Genomic DNA, 25,682 nt, shown 5'->3' with positions numbered 1-25,682 from the left:
GCACAATGCTGGAGAGAAACAGTTTGTTTTCAGGGGAGTCTCAGCTGCTTCTGGAGCACTGCAGACTAGTTGGTTGATGGAATAAACATATCTAGCTAGCCGGTCAGCTAGTAGCACAAATCAACATGAGAGAAACTATAGAGCGAGCAATTGGACTTTCACTCCTGATTTCATTTTTCATGTCTTTATTGAGATGTGATTGGCATACAGTAAACACATATTCAAAGTGTATGTGATAGGTTTGTCATATGATACACCCATGACACTGGCACCCCAGTCAAGACAGTAAGCACATTCATCACTCCCTAGGTTTCCCTGAGCCTGTCGGTCCCCCTACCCACCACCCTCTGCCCATCAAAGGTTCCCTATGGGTGCCTTTGCACTTTCTGGATTTTATGTGTATGGGTTCATCAAGTATCTGCGTTTTGTCTGCCTTTCACTTAGCATAATGTTGAGTAGTGCTCCATCGTATGGATCTGTCACAGTGTGTTTATCCATTCACCTGTTGATGAGCATTTGAGTGGTTTCCAGTTTTGGGCTATTACAAATAAGGCTGCAATCACAGTTTATGTAAAAAGAAAATCAGAGATGAATACCTCTGCCCAAGACTGAAAACTCCATGATAAGTGGATTTCAAGTGGGATCCACATGAGAGACCCCCAGAATGACTGCATGAGGAGCTCCCTCAACCCACTCCCCAGCAAAACTTTTGAAAATGGTTAAAACACAGCCATTTAGAGTCTCTGCTGTATTGTCCTAAGAAGAAACATTTATTCAAGAAAAGCTACTGTAATTTGACAAGAACAGCAAATGTCCCTAGTATTTGAGCTAAAACCTGCTCTCTCCCCACTGCTCCCAGCTCAGCAATGCAGATGCACACCAGAAGCTGCAGCTAAGCGCATGGGCTCTGCTCCCCACAGCTCCTAGTTGAAGGGCCTTCTTCCTGGAAGGGGCAGTGCCTTACTTTTCTCATCTTGTCTGCAGTTGCCTGTTGCTGAGACTAAATCCCAGGTGAGTGTGGTCCTGCGCTGGAGATGCTCTTGTTCTGGCCAGCTCCTGTTTGTGGAATGGATGCTCAGCCTGCAGCCTTGGGAATGGTGCTCGTAAGACTCCAGGAGCCTAGATCCCTTTGGTCTGGTTCATAGGCATTGGTTCCATGCTGGGAGAGTCAAGCCGAGAAGACCTGTGTGTCCCTCCAACACACACACACAGTGGAGCACAGAGCCTGGGGTGTCACTCAGAGAGAAGATTGCCATTGTCCCCACTCCGAGCTCCAGGGCTCTGAGATTTTGCCCAGAGGAAGAAGCAGACCCTCGTAACAGCTCCCATTCTCTTCCCAAAGGGATGGTTTCATTTGCAACAGAATTTAGAAAAATGCAAGCCTCACTGGACATGAAAATAAAAGACATCCAAATTGGGAAGGAAGAAGCAAACTATTTCTATTCACAGATGATATGATCTTGCATATAGAAAATCTTAAGGAATGCACTAAAAAGCTGTAGAACTAACCCACAAGTTCAACAAGGTTGCAGAATACAAGATCAATACACAAAAATCAGTTGTGTTTTTATATACTTGCAATGAGCAATCTGAAGAGAAAACTAAGAAAACAATTCCATACTCAAAAGTATCAAAAGAATTGGTACTTAGCAATAAACAAAGGAAGTACAAAATTTATACTCCAAACACTACAAACCGTCATCCACAAAAATTGAAGATCTAAATAAATGGAAAAATATCCCATGTTTATGGATTCAGAAGTCTTGCTATATTAAGATGGCAATATACAAACTATTGCAGAATTTTGCTCCTTAGTTCAGCTGAAACTGGGTTCTTGTCACACGACCAGGAAAATCTAGGCATACAAACACATTGAAGGGTGAGTAGAGCCGGATTTTCTTGGGCAACAAGGGAAAAAAAGAAAAGAAAAAAAAAACTCAGCAAAGTGAGATGGAGTCCTGCTGACAGGCTCCCACCTCACAAGTGGAATCCCAGGCCACCACACAGGAACTGAAGAGGCCAGGCTCCTCCCCTGCCCGTGGCTTCACCCATTTCCCCAGTGCCCATGTGGGCATGTGCAGACAAGGCCCTGGGCAGTTTCCCTCATCTGCACAAAAGCATCTGGTGTAAACATTTGTCAGATGGGGCAGAGATTCTGGGCATTTGGCTGTCTCAAACCCAATCTACAAATTCAATACGATCCCAGTTAGAACTCCAGCCAACTTCTCTGTAGAAATTGACACACTGGTTCTAAAATTTGATGGATTGTTTTAGTCAAAACAATCCTGAAAAAGAAGATCAAAGTAGTAGGACTCACGTGTCCTTATTGTCGCTGGGGAGCAATGGCTATCTCAGCCAGTGGCATGGGGGTAATGAATTTACCAAGACAGTTGTAGGTAAAGAAAGGCAGATTTATGAAAGAAAGTAGGAAAATATGTTTCGAGGAGGCAGCGGGCAGCCCACAGGAGAGAGGCTGACTATGAGGAGACCAAGGCTTGCTGGGGATTTTATAGGGTGGCATTTATGCTGAAGAGGGCTTTGTGCAGTACCAATAATGCCAAAGCTATAATGAGCTAACTTGCAGGTGTCTGGTAATAGCTCGGCACAGGAAAATTGTGAGCTGTTTGCTCGGGAGGACTGCGTGTTCTGGACCATGAAGAAAGGCAGACTTGTCGCTTACCTGCTTTACCTCTTTGCTTTACCTTGGTCCCACCAGCCTGACTCCTCTTTCCTAATTAGGACTCCACAACTATTTCAAACTTACTAATAAAGCTGTAGTAATCAAGATAGTATTACACTGGCATAAAGATAGACATATAAATCGATGGGAGTCCAGAAATAAGTCCATGTGTCTATAATCAATTTATTTTCAACAAAGGGGCCAAGACCATTCAGTGAGGAAAGAATAGTCTTTCCACAAATGCTGAGACAACTCTATCGCCACATGCAAAAGAATGAAGTTGGACTCTCACCTCACACCATATACAAGAATTAATGAAAAATGGATCAAAGGCCTACATGTAAGAACTAAAACCATAAAACTCTTAGAAGAAAACAGTGGGAAATCATCGTGATTTCAGATTTGGCAATGGAGTCTTAGATATGGCACCAAAAGCAGGAATGACAAACAAGAAGATACATAAACTGGACTTAATGAAAATTAACAACTTTTGTGCATCAAAGGACACTGTCAAGAAAGTAAAAAAAAAAAAACCCACAGAATGGGAGAAAATATTTGCAAATCAGATACGATTAGGGACTTGCATCTAGAATACATGAAGAGCTCTCATAGCTCAATGATAAAGACAATGACCCCATTAAAAGATGGGCAAAAGATCTGAATAGACATTTCTCCAAGGAAGACATACAGATGATTAATAAGCACATGAAAAGATACTTAGCATCATTAATCATCAAGGAAATGCAAATCAAAACCACAACATGATAGCACTTCACACCTACCAGATTGACTGGAATCAAAATGACAGATAATAAGGAGTGTTGGTGACAGTGTGGGGAAACTGGAGCCCTCCAGGGCTGGGAGGAATGGTGCAGCCACTTGGGAAAACAGTCCAGCAGTTCCTCAAGTGATTAAACATATTTTAATAAATATATGGGGATTAAATATATTTACCATATAACCAATTTCACTCCCAAGTATATAACCAAGAGAAATGAAAACATGTCTACACGAAAACATATATAATTGATTTTTGTGTATTGATCTTGTATTCTGCAACCTTGCTGAACTTGTGGATTAGTTCTACAGCTTTTTAGTGCATTCCTTAAGATTTTCTATATGCAAGATCATATCATCTGTGAATAGAAATAGTTTGCTTCTTCTTTCCCAGTTTGGATGTCTTTTATTTTCATGTTCAGTGAGGGTTGAACTTCTCTAAATTCTGTTGCAAGTGAAACAGTCCCTTTGGGAAGAGCTGGGAGTAGGGACAATGGCAATCTTCTCTCTGAGTGACACCCCAGGCTCTTTGCTTCGTTGTGTGTATGTTGTGGGGACACACAGGTCTTCTCGGCTTGCCTCTCCCATCATGGAACCAATGCCTGTGAACCAGACCAAGGGGATCTGGGCTCCTGTATTCTTAGGAGCACAATTCCCAAGGCTCTAGGCTGATCCTCCATTCCATAAACAGAGTCTGGGCAGAACAAGGGCACCTCCAGCTCAGGGCCACACTCACCTGGGACTTAGTCTCAGCAACAGGCAGCTGAGGACAAGATGAGAAAAGCTGAGGCCCTGCCTCTTCCAGGAAGAAGGCCCTTCGACTAGAAGCTATGGGGAGTAGAGCCTGTGTGCTTGGCTGCAGCCTCTGGAGTGCGGTCTGCATTGCCGAGCTGGGAACAGCAGGGAAAGAGCAGGTTTCAGCTCAAATGCCAGAGACATTTGCCAAATTACAGTAGCTTTTTTTTCTTTTCCTTTTTTTTTTTTTTTGAGACAAAATCTCACTTTGTTGCCCAGTCTGGAGTGCAGTGGCACAATCTCGGCTCACTACAACCTCCGCCTCCCAGTTCAAGCGATTCTCCTGCCTCAGCCTCCCGAGTAGCTGGGATTACAGGCGCATGCCACTACGCCTGGCTAATTTTTGTATTTTTAGTAGAGACAGGGTTTCGCCATGTTGGCCAGGCTGGTCTTGAACTCCTGACCTCAGATGATCTGCCCACCTCGGCCTCCCAAAGTGCTGGGATTACAGGCGTGAGCCACCACTCCTGGCCAGTAGCTTTTTTTGAATAAATGTTTCTTCTTAGGACCATACAGCAGGGACTTTGAACCCTAACACTAACCATATAATGGAATATTGCCCAGCTATGAAATGGAATAAAGTATTGACACGGGCTACAACATGGATGAACTTTGAAAACATGCTAAGTGAAAGAAGGCAGTCACAAAAGACCACATATTAGACGATTCCACGTATATGAAACAAATCTATAGAAACAGAAAGTAGATCAGTGGTTGCTTAAGGCAAGGGTATGGAGGGGTAGCAAGATGATAAAGGGTCCAGGGCTCCCTAAAGAAGTGATGAAAATCTTCTCAATTGACTGTTGATGACTGTGGGCGTCTCCCCATTGAACTGCACACGATAAATGAGTGACTTGTATGGTATGTGAACTGTATCTCAAGGAAGAATCTCACTGCTTTTGGGGGCTTCTAAGACCCACAGCCCATTCACCAAACCTACTGCAAATGGCAAGGGACCAGGGTCACTGGATTCTGGCCTTCTCTGGTCAGCTGGATGTGTATGGATGCTCCTGTATGGGATCAGGGAGGAGTTCTTGCCTTAAAGGGACAGGCATTGAAATGCCAACAAAAAGGGACCCCTCCCAGACCCAGTGCAATCCCTGAGGGGATAAAAGAAATAAGCTGTGGCCCTGGCACAGGCTGCCAAGCATCGCCATGGCATGGCAGCAGTGTCCCCAGGTCCACCTGGTGTGGGCAAGGTACAAGCTCAGCCTGAGCCTCATCTGCTCCCCTGCTGCTGCAAGGGCAGCACTGTGCAGGGCACACAGAAAGTCCTCAGGGCTCGCAAACCAGAAAGTATCCAGACAGGTCTCAAACAATCTAGGGGTTTATTTGCCACCATTGAGGATGCTACTGGGATATGGCATGGACAGCGAGGGGAGTGGTCCCATTCTTGTGAGGCTTGATATTACATTGTAATATAGAATGAAGTAATTATACAACTCAACATCAGGTAGAATCAGTGGGAGCCCTGAGTTTGTTTTCTGGCGACTAGATGGTCCCATCTAGGGATGATGTGGACAGTGACAGATCATCAGGCATTAGATTTTCATAAGGAACACGCAGCCTAGATCTCTCGAATGTGCAGTTCACAATAGGGTTCACACTCCTATGACAATCTAATGGTGCTGCTGATCTGACAGGAGGTGGAGCTCAGGCAGTAATGCCGGCAATGGGGAGTGGCTGTAAACACAGATGAAGCTTCGCTCCCTTGCCTGCTGCTCGCCTCCTGCTGTTTGGCCTGGTTCCTAACAGGCCACAGACTGGTATGGGTCCATTGCCCGGGGGTTGGGGACCTCTGCCTTGTAGGGAAAACTGATTAGATCATTGTTCTTTGCTTGTAAATGTTCTCATGTAGCCAACTAGACTTTGTCACCACCACCATTTTTTTCCCTAGAGAGGCTATGTGGTGGCTTTTAATCCCATTTTGGCTCTACAACTCAGGTCCAAAATATGTCCCATACTCTTCCTCTAAGAGAAGACATTGGCCAGAAAGCAAGGAGAAGCTGTATCCAGAAAATTAAAAATCTGTAATCAGTGCATCTCCTTGGGTCACTGGACAGTTTCAACATTCCATGGAGCGGTAGGATCTGTGAGCCAGGCTCTTGGTGGGACCTCAGCTCACACTGCCGTCTCTCCCAGCTTTAGACCTGGGCTTCACGACTTCTAGCTGTGTGACCTTGGACAAATTGTCAGGTTCTCTGCTCCTTGGTTTCCCCATGTATAAAATAGGAACTCCTGTGCCTTTCTTGTAGGCTTGTCATGAGAATGAAATGAGTTAATACATGCAAATGCTTAGTGCTCAGCACTCAATAAAAGTCAGCCAATATTGTTGTTGCTATTAGCTTCTTCATATTTCAAATACGGATGTTTTCTATCAAGGGTTCTTTAACTTTTTCATGCCACGACCTGCTTTGGAAGAATGGTTAAGTCATAGACTCCTGAAAGCAGTGTGCTTAAATGAGTAGAATAAAATCCACACAATTTGACAGGAAGCCAATTATATTGAAGCACATTATCAAAATAATTTTTTAACCATGACAAAATAATTCATGTGCTTATTTATTACCATATTAAATAACAGGACCTTGCAGCAGGCCCTATAGCCACCAAAATTCACCTAAGTGATACGTATGAATAATGTTCCAAAAAATAAGCACCAACTGTAATATCTAAAGTTTCTCTTGGTGATAAAGTCATAGGTTACAGTGTTTGTTGCCTCCAATTATAATGGAAGAAAATGCTGAATTACAGCTAAAAACTGGTGAAAATATGACACAATTATTTTCCTATCCAGATTCATGGATACCTGAATTCTATCCATGGTTTTCTGGACTATGTGCCGAATCTCCCAGCCCATGTCTCTAGGATTTGGCTCTGGCTGGGATGACTTTGGGAGCCTTGCTATGTGTCCAGTTTTCTATACAGAAGCCTGGACAAGAACCCCTTCCTTTGGGCTGCCAGAAACCACAAGATGCGAGTTCTCTCTGCCGCCTCCAATATGAATAAGCAGGTCCACAACCAAAGACAGCCTCATCCCTCAGGGAATTAAATAGGACCCCTTTGGTTTTTGGATATAGAAGGTGATTTTTAAAGCCTGGAGGAGAATTTGGCTAAATGAAAATTTAGGGAGGAAGGAAGACAAATGAAGCCAGCTACCAATTACTCACAAAAACAAAAGAGAAGAAAGCAAGCAAGGATAATCCACAAATAATGGATAATAGAGAAACATTCACTTTCTGCTGCCGTGAGGACCGCAGTGAAACAGGAGCTCACTTGCCAGTGCCATCTGGGCACCATCCCTTTGTCCGCATCCGACACATGCTAATTTGCTCCAGTGAAACTTCAAGTAGCCAAAGTCATCATTTAAGCGCAGTAAAAGGAAGAGAAGACTTAATTGGATGACATCAATTTGCACAATAATCCGAGTAGGTGGTCTCATAGAAGACCAGACAATAAAGTGAACAGGTCTGCCTGGAATAATAGCAAAGGTGTCAGTTAAAACGATGTCTCAAGTACAACACCTTTCTCCCCAGTGTCTCAGGGGCCCTTCCTGGTATGTGAAAAGAAATCTAGAATGTTCCTGTAGGCCTAGCTCTTATTCAGCTTTCAGCCTTCGCCTAAATGTCACATCTAGAGGAAGCTCCTGATGCCCACCAGTGTGGCGCTCATTCTGTGCTCGTTCTGGTTCCACCATTGTCTTCCTTTACCACGGGCACCACAGTTGTCATTCAAGTGGCCAAAGTCATCATTTAAGCACAGTAAAAGAAAGCACAGTCACTTACTTGTGTGTGGACCTGTTTACTGTCTGTCTTCCCACTGAATCTCAAGCCTTATGACTCCAGGGACTTTGTCTCTTTTGTTTATCATTGTAGACTCAATGCCCAGGCCGATGCTCGGCACATAGTAGGTACTCAGTACATATTTGTTGAATGACTGAACAATCAAATGAGGTCACCAGTGACTTCCCAGTTGCTCAATTTATTGAATTATTTCCTTTTAAAGTTTAAAAAATAATGTTTTTATTGTTCCTGATTATAACATAATACATATTTACAGATACCAAGAAGAAATTTAACTATCATTTCATCACCCAGAGAGAATACTTTTTGTATATTTTCTGCATTTCCTTAGAGTTATATTTTCGTGCACATATATGTATTAAGTATAATTAAAATTGTACCTTATATGTAATCTTATATCCTGGCTTAAGACTTTTTACATCTCATTGAAACTATTGAACATCACTTCAATGGGTTCATCACTTTCTTAATCAGTTCCATATTATTAAAAATTAATTCAGGATTTTCACTATTATCAGTGATGCTGAAAGTAACACTTTTATGCATTAATTTCATGTGGACTCTTCCGTCCTACTCTTTTTATGTTGAGTGACTTTGCTGATTTTGACCCACTGTATTTGGCCCTCATAAAATGTCAGTTTAGTTTGATCCGATCTAACCCTTGACCTTTCTGCAGCTTTTAACATAAGCATCCGCGCCCCTCCTTGTTGTAATTCACTCCTGACTTTCTGCACTTCCTACCTCCCTCAACTGTTTTCTTCTGCCCTATTTTCTTCTGCTCCCATGGCTCAGCCTTTGGCTGCCTCCCTGCCTGTCTGTCCCTGGGCAACGTTGCCCAGCACCACTTTGATGCTGCAGATTTGATTGCAGATCCAGGTCTTCAGCCCTGTTGTCACTCCTGAGCACCAGCCTGCCAGATGGTTCCACCCAAATGTTCCACCCCAGCCCAAGCCCGGCTCCAGCCCCACCTTGGACGGCTTCAGCCTCCACCAGGCTGCCAACAGTGCCTCCCTCTCGGGTCACTCCCAGGATTAAATGAGAGAAGCACATTTCATTGATACACACACACACACACACCCACACACTTTAACGGCTCTGAGATGGAGATGCATCTTGCAGCACATGGTGTGCTATGGTTTTCCAAAACAATAGATGCAATCTGTCACCAATGAAACGAAATATGCACAGGACAGTGCCTGGCACAGAGGAAGCGCCCAACAAGTCTCCAGAGGGTGACGGTGACCTTCCAGGAGGAGGCCACCAACCATCCACCATTATTCCCTGCTTCCACAAATCTCCATAGCTCACCAAACTCTCAGCCCTAACCCTGGTGGGTTCTTCCACAGCCCCCCATGGCTCTCTCTCCATCCAATGCAGCCTCCTGAACAGGTCTTCACCGCTCCCATCTCACCGCTGCAGTGGGCTGGCATCGATGCCCCCCCTCCCACTTCATGCTCCCCAGTCCAGCCCCAGCCTGTCCACAGGAGTCTTTCTCAAGTGCCTGTGGAGCCTGGTTTGAAGCCATTCAGTGGCTCCACACTGTCTTCCACAGACTCTGTGCACTGCTAGACCCTCCAAAATCCAACCCCTGCCAACCTCCCTCACCTCTCTCCCATGGGCGCCTAGGTGCTCGCCCTCCCTGCCTGGGGACCCCACTCTCTCCCACTCATCTCCTCCAGCATCTGCTCTGCTGACCACGCTCAGGAAGCACAGGAAGACTTCCCCACTGTGCCCCGTTGTGCTCACCCTGAAAACGCCCCTCCCGCAGTGCAAAGCGAGCGCACAGGGGCTGAGTGTGCCGTTCGCTCCTCTCTGAGCCAGCAGCTCCCACTCCAGCACCTGGAGAACCGGTTTCTTAAATGTTGGTTCAGTGGGAAGCAGGAGCAACCCTCCACCCCGGGACGCCTTCCTGCTCTGGAGCCTGTTGGCCCTGTCGAGGGAATGGTGGCCTTAAAAAAATCCAAATTTCAAAACGTGTGTGCTTTTTCCTGGAGTCTGCACAGGGGGAAGAGAGAACAGAAACTTCGCAGAGTGCGGAAGAAAACACGGCCACTCTGGAAGGAATCACACACTCAGAACCATGGTATGGAGCTCAAAGGTGGTGTGAAGACTGGGGCAGGGCTGAGAAGTCCCAGGTGCTGGTGCAGAGTCTCCCTGGAGACAGCAGATACGCCAAGCAAAAAGGTACCCACACGTTCTTTTTCATCTAAAATCCACAGCTATTTGAAATTTCCCATTTTACTTCATCAGATTCATCAGAATTATGTATTCACTGATTCTTTCCGTATTAGAGCATTTTGTTCAATTGTCAGCAAGGATATGTCAAATGGTCACATCCTAGTAACAGGAGATGCAGAACAGTCACACAGCTGATGACCTCACCCACCACGCATTTGTTCACAAAGTTGAGGAAATTAAAATAAGCTCAGCTGATTGATTGTAGATTGTGAGAGAAAGATTTGGTGAAAATAACTTAGCCAGATAGTGTGCATAAAACATCACTAACATCAGGTTGGCCAGGCACAGTGGCTCACGTCTATAACTCCCAGCACTTTGGGAGGCCGAGGTAGGAGAATCGCTTGAGCTGAGGAGCTAGAGACCGGCCTGGGAGACATAGTGAGCCACTGTCTCTATTGAAAAAAAAAAGAAGCAGGGCATGGTGGCTCACGCCTATAATTCCAGCACTTTGGGAGGCCAAGGCAGGTGGATAACGGGGTCAGGAGATGGAGACCATCCTGGCTAACACAGTGAAACCCCGTCTCTACTAAAAAATACAAAAAATTAGCCAAGTGTGGTGGCACAAAACTGTAATCCCAGCTACTCGGGAGGCTGAGGCAGGAGAATCACTTGAACCCAGGAGACAGAGGTTGCAGTGAGCCGAGATCTTGCCACTGCACTCCAGCCTGGGCAACAGATCGAGACTCCGTCTCAAAATAAATAAATAAAATAAAAATTAAAAAGAAAAGGAAAAAAGAAAAAAAGAAATCATGTGATGATCCTGAATTAGCTGTCCCACAGAATCCAGAATGGAAAGAATTAAAAATCTGAGTTTGTCCCACAATTTAAACTCTAAACTCTCTTCATTTTATCCAAATTGACAAAATTGTAACTGTAAAGGAAGAACCATGAGATTTAAATTTTGTCATTAATTATACTGCTTATAAATACCCCCAATAAATCAAATTAATTAAAGAGTTTTAAAGATCTTCCATCACTCGCTTTACCTGTATATATAGCCAATATATTGTGGACCATTATAATGTGGAAGATTGCTTTCCTTAAAATCCAGCCCATCATAAGGAAAAATATGTAGACACTAAAGATTAAATAAATGCTCCAGGACCATGGACCCCACCCCTGCACAAGCTCCATGACCACAGACTCCACCCCGTGGAAGCTCCAAGACCACAGACTCCATCCCTGCACAAACTCCAGGACCACAGACTCCACCCCTGTGGAAGCTCCAAGACCACAGACCCCGCCCCTGTACAAGCTCCTAACCCTAACCCTAACCCTGAACAAGCTTCAGAACCACAGACCCCACCCCCTGGACAAGTTCTAGGACCACAGGCTCTACCCCTGCACACCTACTTGAAGTAGCACTTCATTGCCTTGGCCCCTGCAGTTTCCACAGGTATTTGTGCTGATGTCAGCTTTGCAGTGCTTCCTTCCATGCCTGGTAGAACATTGTAAGCCCAGCTCTGCTGCTTGCTGTACATCTCTTATAGAATCCCGAAGAGTGAAGAGAACAAGTACCTGTGCAAAGACACATGACCGTTAAGCAGCTACTAACTCTGAAGGCATTCAGAAAATCTAGTTTGCTTTGCAATTTACATTGAAAATTTAAACATTTCAAGTCCAATCAATGTTCTCAAATCTTTTAACTACAGGCCTGGCGCAGTGGCTCACGCTTGTAATCCCAGCACTTTGGGAGGCCGAGGCGGGCGGATCACGAGGTCAGGAGATCGAGACCACGGTGAAACCCCGTCTCTACTAAAAATACAAAAAAAAAATTAGCCGGGCGCGGTGGCGGGCGCCTGTAGTCCCAACTACTCGGAGAGGCTGAGGCAGGAGAATGGCGTGAACCCGGGAGGCGGAGCTTGCAGTGAGCCGAGATTGCGCCACTGCACTCCAGCCTGGGCGACAGAGCGAGATTCCGTCTCAAAAAAAAAGAAAATCTTTTAACTACAAAGCTGATATTTGCTTTTTGTAAACCATAAAATGTCAAACAGTATAGAGGGTGTAAGGAACATGGGAGTCTTCTCTTGGATGGCAGCCCCCGGAAGTAATCACTGTTAGTAACTTGCATGTGAACTTTGATTTTTATTTGTCAAGTACATATATTTGAGGTTTCGTTTGTTTGTTTGTTTGTTGAGATGGAGTCTCGCTCTGTCACCCAGGCTGGAGTGCAGTGGCGCGATCTTGGCTCACTGCAACTTCTGCCACCCGAGTTCAAGTGATTCTCCTGCCTCAGCCTCCTCAGTAGCTGGGGTTATAGGCATGAGCCACTGCACCTGGCCATATTTGTTTGTTTAAACAAAAATGGAGTCCTACTCTATGTAGTTTTCTGTAAATTGCTCATTTCACTCAATAATGTATCATACAAATAGTTTCATTCCATACATGAAAGGCTTCTTCATTCCTTTTTTAGTAATTACAAAATATTTTGTACAGATGTGCCTTAATTTATCGCTTCTCGGCCTTTTGGCTAACATCAAGTGCAGATTTGCCTTAATTTATTTAATCAGTCCCCTAATTATTGAAATTTAGGTTGTTTTCAGTTTTTCAATATTCCAAGTGAAACTATGATCATCATCTTAACCCATATGTATCTTTACACAAAATTATGCTGTAACTTATATTCCTAGAAGTAAAATTGTTAAATCAAAGGCAAGCACATTTAGATTTTCAATGGATACCAACTAATTGCCCCCCACAAACAGTCTAGCAATTTTCACCTCTGCTTAAAGTGGTCCCAAAGTGTCTGTCTCCTCATAATTTTGCCAACCCTGGATAGTAAATATATTTTTAAGTTTTGGACCATCTGATTTCTTCTTGTATGAATTGTCTGTTCATAGCCTTTGACCAAATTCTTATCGTATGTTCCTTTTAGTTATTAATCTATAGTAAGTATATGTTATCAATATTTACCTTTTTTCTATTATCAATGTCATAAGTATCTCTTCCACATTATTACTTACCAATTCACCTAAGTTTATTTTAAGGTAGTCAAATCCGTCAATAATTTCCCTTATGGCATCTGGTCTGTGTGCCATACACAGAAAGGGTTCTCTCAAGCTAAGATTATGCAAGTATTCTCCTGTATTCTCTTATAATACTATAAGTTTTCTTGATTACCTTTCAGTTTTTAGTAAATATGGAACTTAATAACTATGGAATTTTTGTGTATTGTGCAAGTTAGAGATCAATGTTTATTTTTCCAGTTTATTACAAGTTATTAAAAATCAGTTTACAATGTCAAAAACTCTGTTCTTCACACTTCATAGAAATTGTTCTCCAGAGGTTTGTAGCGGTGCTTTCCCACGTCCTCACCACCATGAAGGGTTACCCGTGGGGGCACTCTTTGCTCATTTCACTGCCAAAAGCAGTGTCTGGTTTGATGCTGCCCCTTTGACTACAGGTGAGACGCTTTCTCCCTACCGTTCTTTCTCACAATGACAGATCATTGTGGTGATATGTCACAATTCCATCTGTGGGCTGGGCTCAGGCAGGAGAGTCAAATTGCTCAGGTGCTTGGCAGAGGCTTATGTCAAAGTCAAACCTGCAGGAAGTTTTGGGGATGAGATTTAACAATCCCGCATATGTCTTGTTTCTAGGTATGAGAGTCAGCACCTCCTATATGTTGGGTCTAAGTACACAAGCCAAAATCTCACTAGTGGACTGAATTCGTGCACAAGAGCCTCTCAGAACCTCCCACCCCTTCTGCTGGCTTTGCCCTTGTGAAATCACGGCCCCACAGATATGCTTCTCCCAGCCTGTCTGTGTCTGCGACACTCCTTCTCCAGCGATCTCAGTGTTTTTATCCACATTGTCACCTGCACTGCCCTCCTCTCGGCTTGTTTTCAGACATCAATTTATTTTTTATTTATTTATTTTCTATTATACTTTAAGTTCTAGGGTTCCTGTGCACAACGTGCAGGTTTGTTACATATGTATACATGTGCCAGGTTGGTGTGCTGCACCCATTAACTTGTGATTTACGTTAGGTATATCTCCTAATGCTATCCCTCCCCACTCCCCCCACCCCACGACAGACCCCCATGTGTGACGCTCACCTTCCTGTGTCCAAGTGTTCTCATTGTTCAATTCCCACCTATGAGTGAGAACATGCAGTGTTTGGTTTTCTGACCTTGCAATAGTTTGCTCAGAATGATGGTTTCCAGCTTCATCCATGTCCCTACAAAGGACATGAACTCATCCTTTTTTATGGCTGCATAGTATTCCATGGTGTATATGTGCCACATTTTCTTAATCCAGTCTATCATTGATGGACATTTGGGTTGGTTCCAAGTCTTTGCTACTGGGAATAGTGCCGCAATAAACATACATGTGCATGTGTCTTTATAGCAGCATGATTTATAATCCTTTGGGTATATACCCAGTAACGGGATGGCTGGGTCAAATGGTATTTCTAGTTCTAGATCCTTGAGGAATCACCACACTGTCTTCCACAATGATTGAACTAATTTACAGTCCCAGCAACAGTATGAAAGTGTTCCTATTTCTCCACATCCTCTCTAGCACCTGTTGTTTCCTGACTTTTTAATGATCACCATTCTAACTGGTGTGAGATGGTATCTCATTGTGGTTTTGATTTGCATTTCTCTGATGGCCAGTGATGAGCATTTTTTCATGTGTTTGTTGGCTGCATAAATATCTTCTTTTGAGAAGTGTCTGTTCATATCCTTTGCCCACTTTTAGATGGGGTTGAATAAAGAATAAAAGAGAGAAGAATCAAATAGATGCAATAAAAAATGATAAAGGGGATATCACCACCAATCCCACAGAAATACAAACTACCATCAGAGAATACTATAAACACCTCTATGCAAATAAACTAGAAAATCTAGAAGAAATGGATAAATTCCTGGACACATACACCGTCCCAAGACTAAACCAGGAAGAAGTTGAATCCCTGAATACACCAATAACAGGCTCTGAAATTGAGGCAATAATAGCCTACCAACCAAAAAGAGTCCAGGACCAGATGGATTCACAGCCGAATTCTACCAGAGGTACAAGGATACCATTCCTTCTGAAACTATTCCAATCAATAGAAAAAGAGGGAATCCCCTCTAACTCATTTTATGAGGCCAGCAACATCCTGATACCAAAGCCTGGCAGAGACACAACAAAGAAAGAGAATTTTAGACCAATATCCCTGATGAACATCAATGCAAAAATCTTCAATAAAATACTGGCAAACCAAATCCAGCAGCACATCAAAAAGCTTATCCACCATGATCAAGTGGGCTTCATCCCTGGGATGCAAGGCCGGTTCAACATATGCAAATCAATAAACGTAATACAGCATATAAACAGAACCAAAGACAAAAACCACATTATTATCTCAATAGATGCAGAGAAGGCCTTTGACAAAATTCAACAGCCCTTCATGCTAAAAACTCTCAATAAATTCGGTATTGATGGGACATATCTCAAAATAATAAGAGCTATTTATGGCAAACTCACAGCCAATATCATACTGAATGGGCAAAAACTGGAAGCATTCCCTTTGAAAACTGGCACAAGACAGGGATGCCCTCTCTCACCACTCCTATTCAACATAGTGTTGGAAGTTCTGGCCAGGGCAATCAGGCAGGAGAAAGAAATAAAGGGTATTCAATTAGGAAAAGAGGAAGTCAAATTGTCCCTTTTTGCAGATGACATGATTGTATATTTAGAAAACCCCATCATCTCAGCCCAAAATCTCCTTAAGCTGATAAGCAACTTCAGCAAAGTCTCAGGATACAAAATCAATGTGCAAAAATCACAAGCATTGTTAGACACCAGTAACAGACAAACAGAGAGCCAAATCATGAGTGAATTCCCATTCACAATTGCTTCAAAGAGAATAAAATACCTAGGAATCCAACTTACAAGGGATGTGAAGGACCTCTTCAAAGAGAACTATAAGCCACTGCTCAACGAAATAAAAAGAGGACACAAACAAATGGAAGAACATTTCATGCTCATGAATAGGAAGAATCAATATCGTGAAAATGGCCATACTGCCCAAGGTGATTTATAGATTCAGTGCCATCCCCATCAAGCTACCAATGACTTTCTTCACAGAATTGGAAAAAACTACTTTAAAGTTCATATGGAACCAAAAAAGAGCCCGCATTGCCAAGACAATCCTAAGCCAAAAGAACAAAGCTGGAGGCATCACGCTACCTGACTTCAAACTATACTATAAGGCTACAGTAACCAAAACAGCGTGGTACTGGTACCAAAACAGAGATATAGACCAATGGAACAGAACAGAGCCCTCAGAAACAATAATACACATCTACAACCATTTGATCTTTGACAAACCTGACAAAAACAAGAAATGGGGAAAGGATTCCCTATTTAATAAGTGGTGCTGGGAAAACTGGCTAGCCACATGTAGAAAGCTGAAACTGGATCCCTTCCTTACACCTTATACAAAAATTAATTCAAGATGGATTAAAGACTTAATGTTAGACCTAAAACCATAAAAACCCTAGAAGAAAACCTAGGCAATACCATTCAGGACATAGGCATGGGCAAGGACTTCATGTCTAAAACACCAAAAGCAATGGCAACAAAAGCCAAAATTGACAAATGGGATCTAATTAAACTAAAGAACTTCTGCACAGCAAAAGAAACTACCATCAGGTGAACAGGCAACCTACAGAATGGGAGAAGATTTTTGCAATCTACTCATCTGACAAAGGGCTAATATCCAGAATCTACAAAGAACTCAAACAAATTTACACCATTTTATTTTTAACATCTTTGGGTCATTTTATTTTATATTGTCTCATAAACAGAATAGCATAATTTTGCATTTTAACCTAGTCCCAGAGGCTTTCCCTGCTCAGTTTTATCCATTTATATGTATTGACATAAGTATATTGTATTTGTTCTCATTTCTGGCTCTTTTGTTTTCATTTCTTTACTTTTCCTCCTCTTATATTAATACTATTGAGTTTTTCCTCAGCAAATGTCAAGACAGTGCTTGCAACCAATGTTTCAAATTTATACTTCATTTACTTTCTTTGGCTCTCTTATTCTTCCTGCTTTATGTAACAGGAAACAGATAAAGCCCACCACAAAAGCAATGTTAAGATAAAGTCAAACAAAAAAAGGGAAAACAGAAGCACTAGAAAGAGTTTCCTGCAGCCACAGACCAGTCACTGCACTTTATTTGAAGTCCCCAGGTTTGGCAACATGGTTCAAGTGTAGGCTCCAAGACAGAGCTGGGGAGGGGCGGGCTCTTGCAGGACACTGGCTCCAAGGCATACCTCCCCCACCGCCCTGTACCTGGACAAAAACGGGAAACGTGGGAAACGACTCATTGTCTCTGAACCTCAAGCTGGAATTATGGTCTGTGTGTCCCAAGAAGATGGCTTTCTCAGTAGCATCTTTAAGCTCCTAGGGCCTTTGGCTCCTGTGTGTGAGGGAGGAAGGAGGCGATGGGCCCAGGGCCATAGGGTACCTCAGTCTTCAGTCCCCTTCCCTGCCATGGGGTCTGCAGTTTTGAACTACTGGAATGTGAATGTGTCTCTCGGTGGTGCTTCCCCACCTTGGAAACAGATCAGCCATGTACCAAGCTAGCGAGGAGGCAGCACGGCACACAGGTCTTCTCGTTTTAGAAAGAAAAACAAAGTTAATTTATTTGAAAACTGTAGGTTTAGGAAAGAAAAATGCTAAGTTTTATAAGACCAGAAACCTGAAACACAGCCTTCAGAATACCCTCCTGGGCCCAGTGGCCACCCTGACCTGCTGTTGGACCACCTCCCTGTGGTCCGGCCAGCTGCCAGACCTTTGGGGTCCGGGATCTTTGCTCTGGGATCTTCGCTGGCCTCGCATGGATGGGACACACCACTTTACCTATATAGTCCTAGAAATTCATGACACTGGCAGAGAAGCCCTTCCCTGCTCTCCAGAGCCCTGGCCCCTCTCCTCCGCCCCAAAGCCTCGCCTGACGGAGGCCCCTCTCCCCTGCCCCAAAGCTTCGCCTGACGGAGGCTGCCCTGCCAGTCTCCTGGATATCTCAGTCTGGTTTAAATATTAACTTGCAAAATTTCTCAAACATTTTAAAGGAAGGATTTCAATTTTCCATCCTCCTTACCCCTTCAAGTCATCCCTCATTTATCCCTAACTCCAAAATGAGAAGATACTAATTTTGTACCTGTTTCTACTGAAGGATTTCTGTAAGATTATCCAACAAAACCCACTGGCCATCCTGGCACTTCCTGGAGCCCCCAGTTAACTGGAAGTATGTATTGCTCTAATTTAGTGCCCCAACCCCAATAACTCCTGCACATGAGAAAGAAGCAAAAATTAAACAAACACAGATGACCTCAAGGAGCCAAACCAGCTGTTTAAATAATTGGCTGACTCAGTGCAGGTCGGCACAGGATACACAGTGCATGTGAGTTGGCTTTGAGCTCCTTGGCCTCCAACCATCATCTTGGACAAAAGCTCAGCCTCAGGGAGCCCCATTCTTGCTTGTAAAGATGGGACAGGAACCACCTCCTGGACCTCACGCCAGGGTTAAGTGAATAACATTTGCAAAAATGACTGTGAAAGTGACTCACACTTGGCTGGGCACGGTGGCTCATGCCTGTAATCCCAGCACTTTGGGAAGCCAAGGCAGGTGGATCACAATTTCAAGAGATTGAGACCATCCTGGCCAACATGGTGAAACCCTGTCTCTACTAAAAATACAAAAATTAGCTGGGTGTAGTGGCGTGCGCCTGTAGTCCCAGCTACTCAGGAGGCTGAGGCAGGAGGATCGCTTGAACCAGGGAGGCGGAGATTGCAGTGAGCCGAGATCGCGCCACTGCACTCCAGCTTAGGCGACAGAGCGAGACTACGTCTCAAAAAAACAAAAAACAAAAAAAGTGACTCACATTTACTTGGCAAAAGATAAATTTGAGTTTCATTCCTTTTTCCTCCTGAAGGCCCTTTACTATCCAGCAACAAGCCAACATGGCTCAGTTTACTGATTCCGGGAAAAGTACTTTGCTGCATTTCAGAAAGATGTTTAACAACAAAATTGACAAAAGGTTATCTGATTATTTGAATAGAGATTTCTCCGAACAGGATATACAAATGAGCAATAAGCACATGAGAAGATGGTCAATGTTACTAGTAAATGCAAATGAAGACCACAGTGAGACGTCACTTCGCAGCCACTAACTTGTCTGCAGTCAAAAGGCAGATTATAATAAGGATGTGTTGAAACTGGAACCCTCATAGGCTGCTGGTAGGGGTAAAGAGTGGTATGTATACATATGTAACAAACCTGTACATTGTGCACATGTACCCTAGAACTTAAAGTATAATAATAAAAAAAGGAAATGAAATAAAAGGTATACAACCTTACAATGAAAAAAAAAAAAAGAGTGGTGCAGCCACTTTGGAAAACAGTTTGGTAGTCCATCAAAAAGTTAAACAGTTACCAAATCACCCAGCAACTCCACTCCTAGGTCTATATTCGAGAGACTTGAAAACATACATTCATGCAAAAACCCATACACTGATGTTCATAGCAGCACAATTCACAATGGCCAAGAGGTGTAAATAACCCAAATGTCTATCAACTGATGAACAGATAAAACGTGGTATAGCCTACAATGGAATATTATTCTACCATAAAAAGGAATGAGACTAGTTACAGAACGGGTAAACCTTAAAGACATTATTATGTTCCGTGAAAAAGCTGGATACTAAATGCTGCATGTTGTCTGATCCCTTTTATATGAAACGTCCAGAATAGGCACATTCAAAGAGACAAAAAGTAATCAGTGGTTGCCAGGGGCTGGGGGAAGGGAAATTGGGGAGTGATCACAAAGGAGTTTGATTTTTGGAGGGGGAGGTGATGAAGATGTTCGGAAATTATATTGTGACAATAGTTGCACAACTGCGAATATACCAAAACACACTAAAATATACACTATAAAGGGGTATAGAATTGTACCTAAATAAAGCTGTTATTTTAAAAATTGTATGTTTAATTCTAAGTAAAGACTTGTCAATGAGTTGAAATACTCCATTTCCCAAGTAAGTTGATAGTTTCTTGTTCTTGCTTAAGAAAGTGTTAGTTTCAAATATGTATTTTTGATCCAGCAGGAACTGAAACCGGAATTTAGCAAGCGCACAGCCAAGCCTGGACCCTAAAAGAGAAGTGAGGAAGGGTGAGGATTCAGAACACAAATCCAGAAAGAAGACAAGTGTGATGGGGGGGTGACAAGGAAGACCCACTAGGCCACCCGTGAGCTCCCCCAGGCTAACACAGCCACTGGTCTCAGGGCAGTGTGGGGTATCAGCCTCGCCCAAGGCCGGGGCCAGGGCAGCCCCGCTCTCTTCCTCTCTTCACTGTTATCACAGCCAGAGCAGCTGTGAAGTGCCCGCGAGGCAGCTCCTAAAATGGTGTTTCAACAATGTGCCTCAGCAGATGATGCAGCAAAACTATTTTCTGTGCTTCTTGGACTGATAACTGAAAACAAATTATGCAGAGTAATATTAGGAGCTAAAGGTTTTGTATTAGATTTTTTTCTCAGCTATGAAGACTTATTCTGTTACCATATTTTGAGCTGTGGTGGATTTGTCTGTAATTCCTGGGTGGATTTGTGTACCTACCTTAAAAACTCTGTGATTGTTCCTTTAACAAATATCTAAATAAATCAGATTAAAACTTTTCAACATGATGAAACTACAGCTTGACTCCAGAATACATAACCTAAGATATAAAAAAGACCCAGAAGGCCAGGCACGATGGCTCACGCCTGTAATCCCAGTACTTTGAGAGGCCGAGGTGGGCAGATCACAAGGTCAGGAGTTCGAGACCAGCCTGACCAACATGGTGAAACCCCATCTCTACTAAAAATGCAAAAAAGTTAGCCGGGCATGGTGGCGAGCACCTGTAATCCCAGCTACTCAGGAGGCTGAGGCAGGAGAATCGCTTGAACCCGAGAGATGGAGGTTGCAGTGAGGCGAGAACACGCCACTGCACTCCAACCGGGGTGACAGAGCAAGACTCCATCTCAAAAAAAAAAAAAAAAAAAGAAAGAAAAGAAAAGAAAAAAGGACCCAGAGAGTCTCGGTTGGACACATTAAGGGTACGTCTGAGAGCTCTTGGGATCTGCTTAGTTCTCTGTCAGCCCCAGGTAAGATCCTGTCTAAACTGTTCCACAACAATGAACATCAGCCCATGGGCAATGCCTTTTAAAAATGAGTTAAAAGACTCACACACACCTTCGTTCATTCAACAAAGCTCTGCATATGTAGTCTCGGCCTCATGGAGCTGATAGCTGACCCCTCAGAAATGTCACGGTCCCTAACTGCTCTTTGCTATTTATTTATTTATTATTTTTATTTTATTTAGTTTTTTTTAGATGGATGGGATTACAGGCACATGCACCACCACTCCCAGCTAATTTTTGTATTTTTGGTAGAGACGGGGTTTCACCATGTTGACCAGGCTGGTCTCGAATGCCTGACCTCAGGTGATCTGCCTGCCTCGGCCTCCGCAAGTACTCTTTGCTATTTTTAACCCATATTATAGATTTATATTTTTGTTTTGTTTTGTTTGAATGAGAATAAGAAGATAATTTCAGGCTGCGCATGGTATCGCACACCTACATTCCCAGCAGTTTGGGAGGCCAAGGTGGGAGGGTCGCATGAGCCCAGGAATTCAACACCAGCCTTGGCCACATGATGAGACCCCATCTCTACCAAAAAAAAAAAAAAAAAAAAAAGCAGCAGCAGCCAATTTCATTCCTTTATGCACAAGCCCCTTTAAAATACACTTGACATGAATAGCAGACCTTGCGTCCGGCTCCTCCACACGGAATTCGGCAATCCCAGATTCCTCACCGCTCCTCAGGGTGGACCTTCCGTGGACAGTGTTTAAAATCACAGACCGTGGGGTCAGACAGGCCTGGATGTGGATTCTGGACGTCCTGAAGCCGCTCCTGTGCAGCAGGTGGTGCTGGAGCCTGAGATGCCTGCATCGGGCCAGGAGGGGCTCGGCCTCTGCCCACTGCAGCCATGACCTCTCCAGGCGGCCCCGCCCCTCTCTGTCGTGAAGCCCAACTGGGTAGAGGACCTCCGTTAACAGTCCACGTCTGTGCTAAACTTGATGGAAAAAAATGGCCTCTCCATAGTGATTGTGTCCTTGGTTTGCAAGCCTCGAATCTGCACCTCCTTTTCGAGGTGGCAGTTTAGGGTTGACTCTGGCAGCGTTTTCTGAATGTGCCTGCCTGTGTGTCCCCACCTTGTTCCACCCCACAAGGGTTGTGCTGTAGGAGTCCTGGCCTCTGCCAGCCCTCCCTGATAGGCCCTAATGCAATGAACTTTAAAGGATCTATCACGAAACTAGAAAGGCTGCTGTTCGGTCCTGAGAACATTGTTCTCTTTTCAATCTGTCTCTTTCCAGAGAGCAAACAGTTTATAAAGACTGACAAATTGCTACACATAGTCAAGAAGTAGACAAAATCTTCCCACTACACAGAAGAGCCATAATGTCAGCTCTTTTCCCTTCCTGACTTTGCTCAGTTAGTGGACAAATGAGCATCCTGCCAGCAGCCTTAGTGTAAAAACCAGCCACCCACAAGCTCTGATGACCTGAAAAGTCAAGTACCACCTGCATTTTCAGATCCAGAGATGTGTCTGTCCCATGTTACACTGGGTATCAAATTAATTGAAACCTATAGAACTTTGAAATGCTTTAAAACCATCACAAATATAATGGATGGAGCAGTGAGGACAGAAGCCTGTCTATCCTGTGTAAGGTGGGCACAAAGGAAATATGTGTTAAATATAGAAAGGAAGAAAATAAAGGAGGGAGAGAAGAAGGGAGAAGGGGAAAGAAGGAAGAAAAGTAGTCCCATAGTGGAAGAGGAGGAAAAGAGGCAGAAGGAGGAGGAGGAGGAGGACAGAGGAGGGAGGGGGAGGGGGAAGGGGTAGGGAGGGGAGGAGAAGTGAGGGGGAGGGGGAAGGGGAGGGGAGGAAGGGGAGGGGAGGGAGGGGGGAGGGAAGGAGAAGCGAAGCCAGGGGGAGTGGAAGGAGAGGGGAGGGAGAAGAGAAGGATGGAGGAAAAAAGGGGAGTGGGAGGGGACGGGGGAGGATGGACAAGGAGAAGAAGGAAGAAGAATTGCAGGCGTGGCCCAGGCTGGTACTGGGGTGGGGGAAGGGAGTGCCCCCTGCAGAACAGGAGGCTGTTGCCCTAGGGTGTGCAGGGCTCACCTGAGGAGCCTCCTTCATTCCGAGCCCTGAGTGCCTCCCCTGCCTCACTCCCGACCCCACCCTGCAATGGTGAAGCCAAAGTCAGTAAAGCAGTGGCTGCTGTGTGTTTTCTCCAGGTCAGTGGGACATGGGCATGCTGGACATCTCAGCCCTTTGGCCGTGGCTCTGCCGGGTTTGATTGCCACACTCTTCCCTGCTGCCACCAGAAGGGTCACACAAGGCCACTCTCACGACTCCCAGACCTCATCTGTCTCAGAGAAGAACGAGGCCACTATAAAAGGGCGATGTCTTTGGCCTTAGGGTGCATGTAGGTCCCTCTGGTTGCTATGTGGATAGAGTTCTAGATGTGAGGGAATGTTCTGGAAATGCGACCTGGGCAGCTGATGGAGTCCAGGCCCTTCGGGTGCTAACGCTGTGAAACGTCTCTGTTCCAGAAATGGTTGCCAAGCCTGGAGGTCAGACTTGCTTAGCAGAGAAGGCAAACTCCGGTGAGCTACAGCTGGGTCCAGCACATGGGTCTTGTAAGGAAACACACATTGCAACGTTATTAAAACCAGCAAGACTGACACAGGCGGCGGACTGTGACGTCTGTCCCATGTTACACTGAGCTTGTTTTCAGCTCCGGAGATGTGCCAGAGCTGTGCCACATTGGGCTGGAGCCACTCGGGAAATGTTGTTCTGCTCATGCAGCTGCAAAGCTCTCAGTATTTACCAACTAGGACTTTTCTTGTATGGGTATTTGTTTGTCTTCTCAACAGTAACTATAATGTCCTAAAACTCCGTAGACAATAAATAGTTCTTTAAAGACCAGATTTAGTTTTCATGTAACCCACAGGTTGGGGAAGGGGAACCACAAATTGTACTGACCCTCAGAACAGTGGCTTAAACGGAACCTTTAGGGAATCCATCTGTAAAGCCCCATTACCTCTCGGATTCTGTGATCTGGGCCTCGAGACAACCTTCAGAGTGCCTCGCTGCATAAGTGCATGTCTGGTCAGAGACTTTCAAAAAATGAAATGCCCCAGGCCAGCAGCCATCCGCTAACAAGGACCTTGGAGGAAAGCCCGTGGATGCATGGAGAAATGGTGCCCACTAGTGGCGATCTCCAGAATGGACGTCCTGTGAAGTAGATGCCGCTGGCCGGCAGTGGCTCACACCCGCCAGCACCTCAGGAGGCTGATACAGCGGCGGGGGGCGGGGGCGGATTGCTCGAGTCTGGAAATTCAAGACCAGCCTGAGCAACACAGTGAGACCCTATCACTACAAAACATACAAAAACTAGCCGGGTGTGGTGGTGCCTATGGTCCCAGCTACTCAGGAGGCTGAGGTGGGAGGATTGCTTGAGCCTGGGAGGTTTAGGCTGCAGTGAGCAGAGATCACACCAACGCACTCCAGCCTGGGTGACTGAGGGAGATCTTGTCTCAAAAACAAACAAAAAAGATGCCGCTGACTGAAGTACCCGGGCAAATTAACCAGACACTTGGAGATTTTCTCATTTCCTACAAGGCTGAGGGGAAATTTTAAGGAGCCCACAATTCCAACACCCCATCACTCCTTCTCATGTTTTTCCCAATATTTTCATCCAATCATAAATTGTGGCAAAATAATGTATAATTCTCAATACATACAAAGTAACTCAGAATAAGGAGGACTGATCGAGAAGAATGTAGCCAATCACCAAGTGCCACATTCACTGAAATCAGCAATTCATAAGCATAGTTACATGTGTGTGGTGTTGGGCAGGGGGGCTGTAGTGTGTGTGTGTGGTCTGTGTTGTGTGCACCAGTGTGTCGTGTGTGGTGTCTGTGGGGTATGTGTGTGGTATGTTGTGTGGAGTATGTCTGTTGGGTTTGCACTAGTATGTGGTGTGTGTGGACTAGTGTGTGGTGTGTAGTGTGTCTGTGGGGTGTGTGTGGTATGTTGTGTGGAGTATGTCTGTTGGGTTTGCACTAGTATGTTGTGTGTGGTACGTTGTGTGTGGTGTGTGTGGACTAGTGTGTGGTGTGTAGTGTGTCTGTGGGGGGTGTGCACCAGTGTAGGGTGTGTGTACCAGTGTGGGGTGTGTGTGTGTGTGTCTATCTCTGGATTAGATGACTTCCTGCTTTTTTTCAGTGATATACTGCTGTCATTTTAAAAAATTATCCTCAGCACTATGTTTCAGA

At 44.4% G+C, this 25,682-nt stretch overlaps 1 protein-coding gene across 4 annotated transcripts in view; it reads left to right on the top strand.

The window, feature by feature from the left end:
- CFAP97D2 (CFAP97 domain containing 2) overlaps positions 1 to 20,976 on the top strand; it is a 42,651-nt gene extending 21,675 nt beyond the window's left edge. The window contains exons 4-5 of one of the 4 annotated variants that reach the window (XM_063618516.1): positions 10,050 to 10,239; positions 20,401 to 20,976. In XM_063618516.1, the coding sequence (XP_063474586.1) occupies positions 10,050 to 10,239; positions 20,401 to 20,451 (241 nt within the window). In that variant the 3' untranslated portion in view covers positions 20,452 to 20,976. Of the gene's footprint in view, positions 1 to 10,049; positions 10,240 to 11,945; positions 12,318 to 20,400 lie in introns of those variants that run through there. The other 3 variants (XM_055245024.2, XM_063618517.1, XM_063618518.1) reach the window with 3 other exon arrangements.
- The last annotated feature ends 4,706 nt before the right edge of the window (positions 20,977 to 25,682 follow it).

Source organism: Symphalangus syndactylus, chromosome 15 (genome assembly GCF_028878055.3).
Source record: "Symphalangus syndactylus isolate Jambi chromosome 15, NHGRI_mSymSyn1-v2.1_pri, whole genome shotgun sequence".
Lineage (NCBI taxonomy): Eukaryota > Metazoa > Chordata > Mammalia > Primates > Hylobatidae > Symphalangus > Symphalangus syndactylus.
This window is presented reverse-complemented; position numbering and strand designations above follow the sequence as displayed.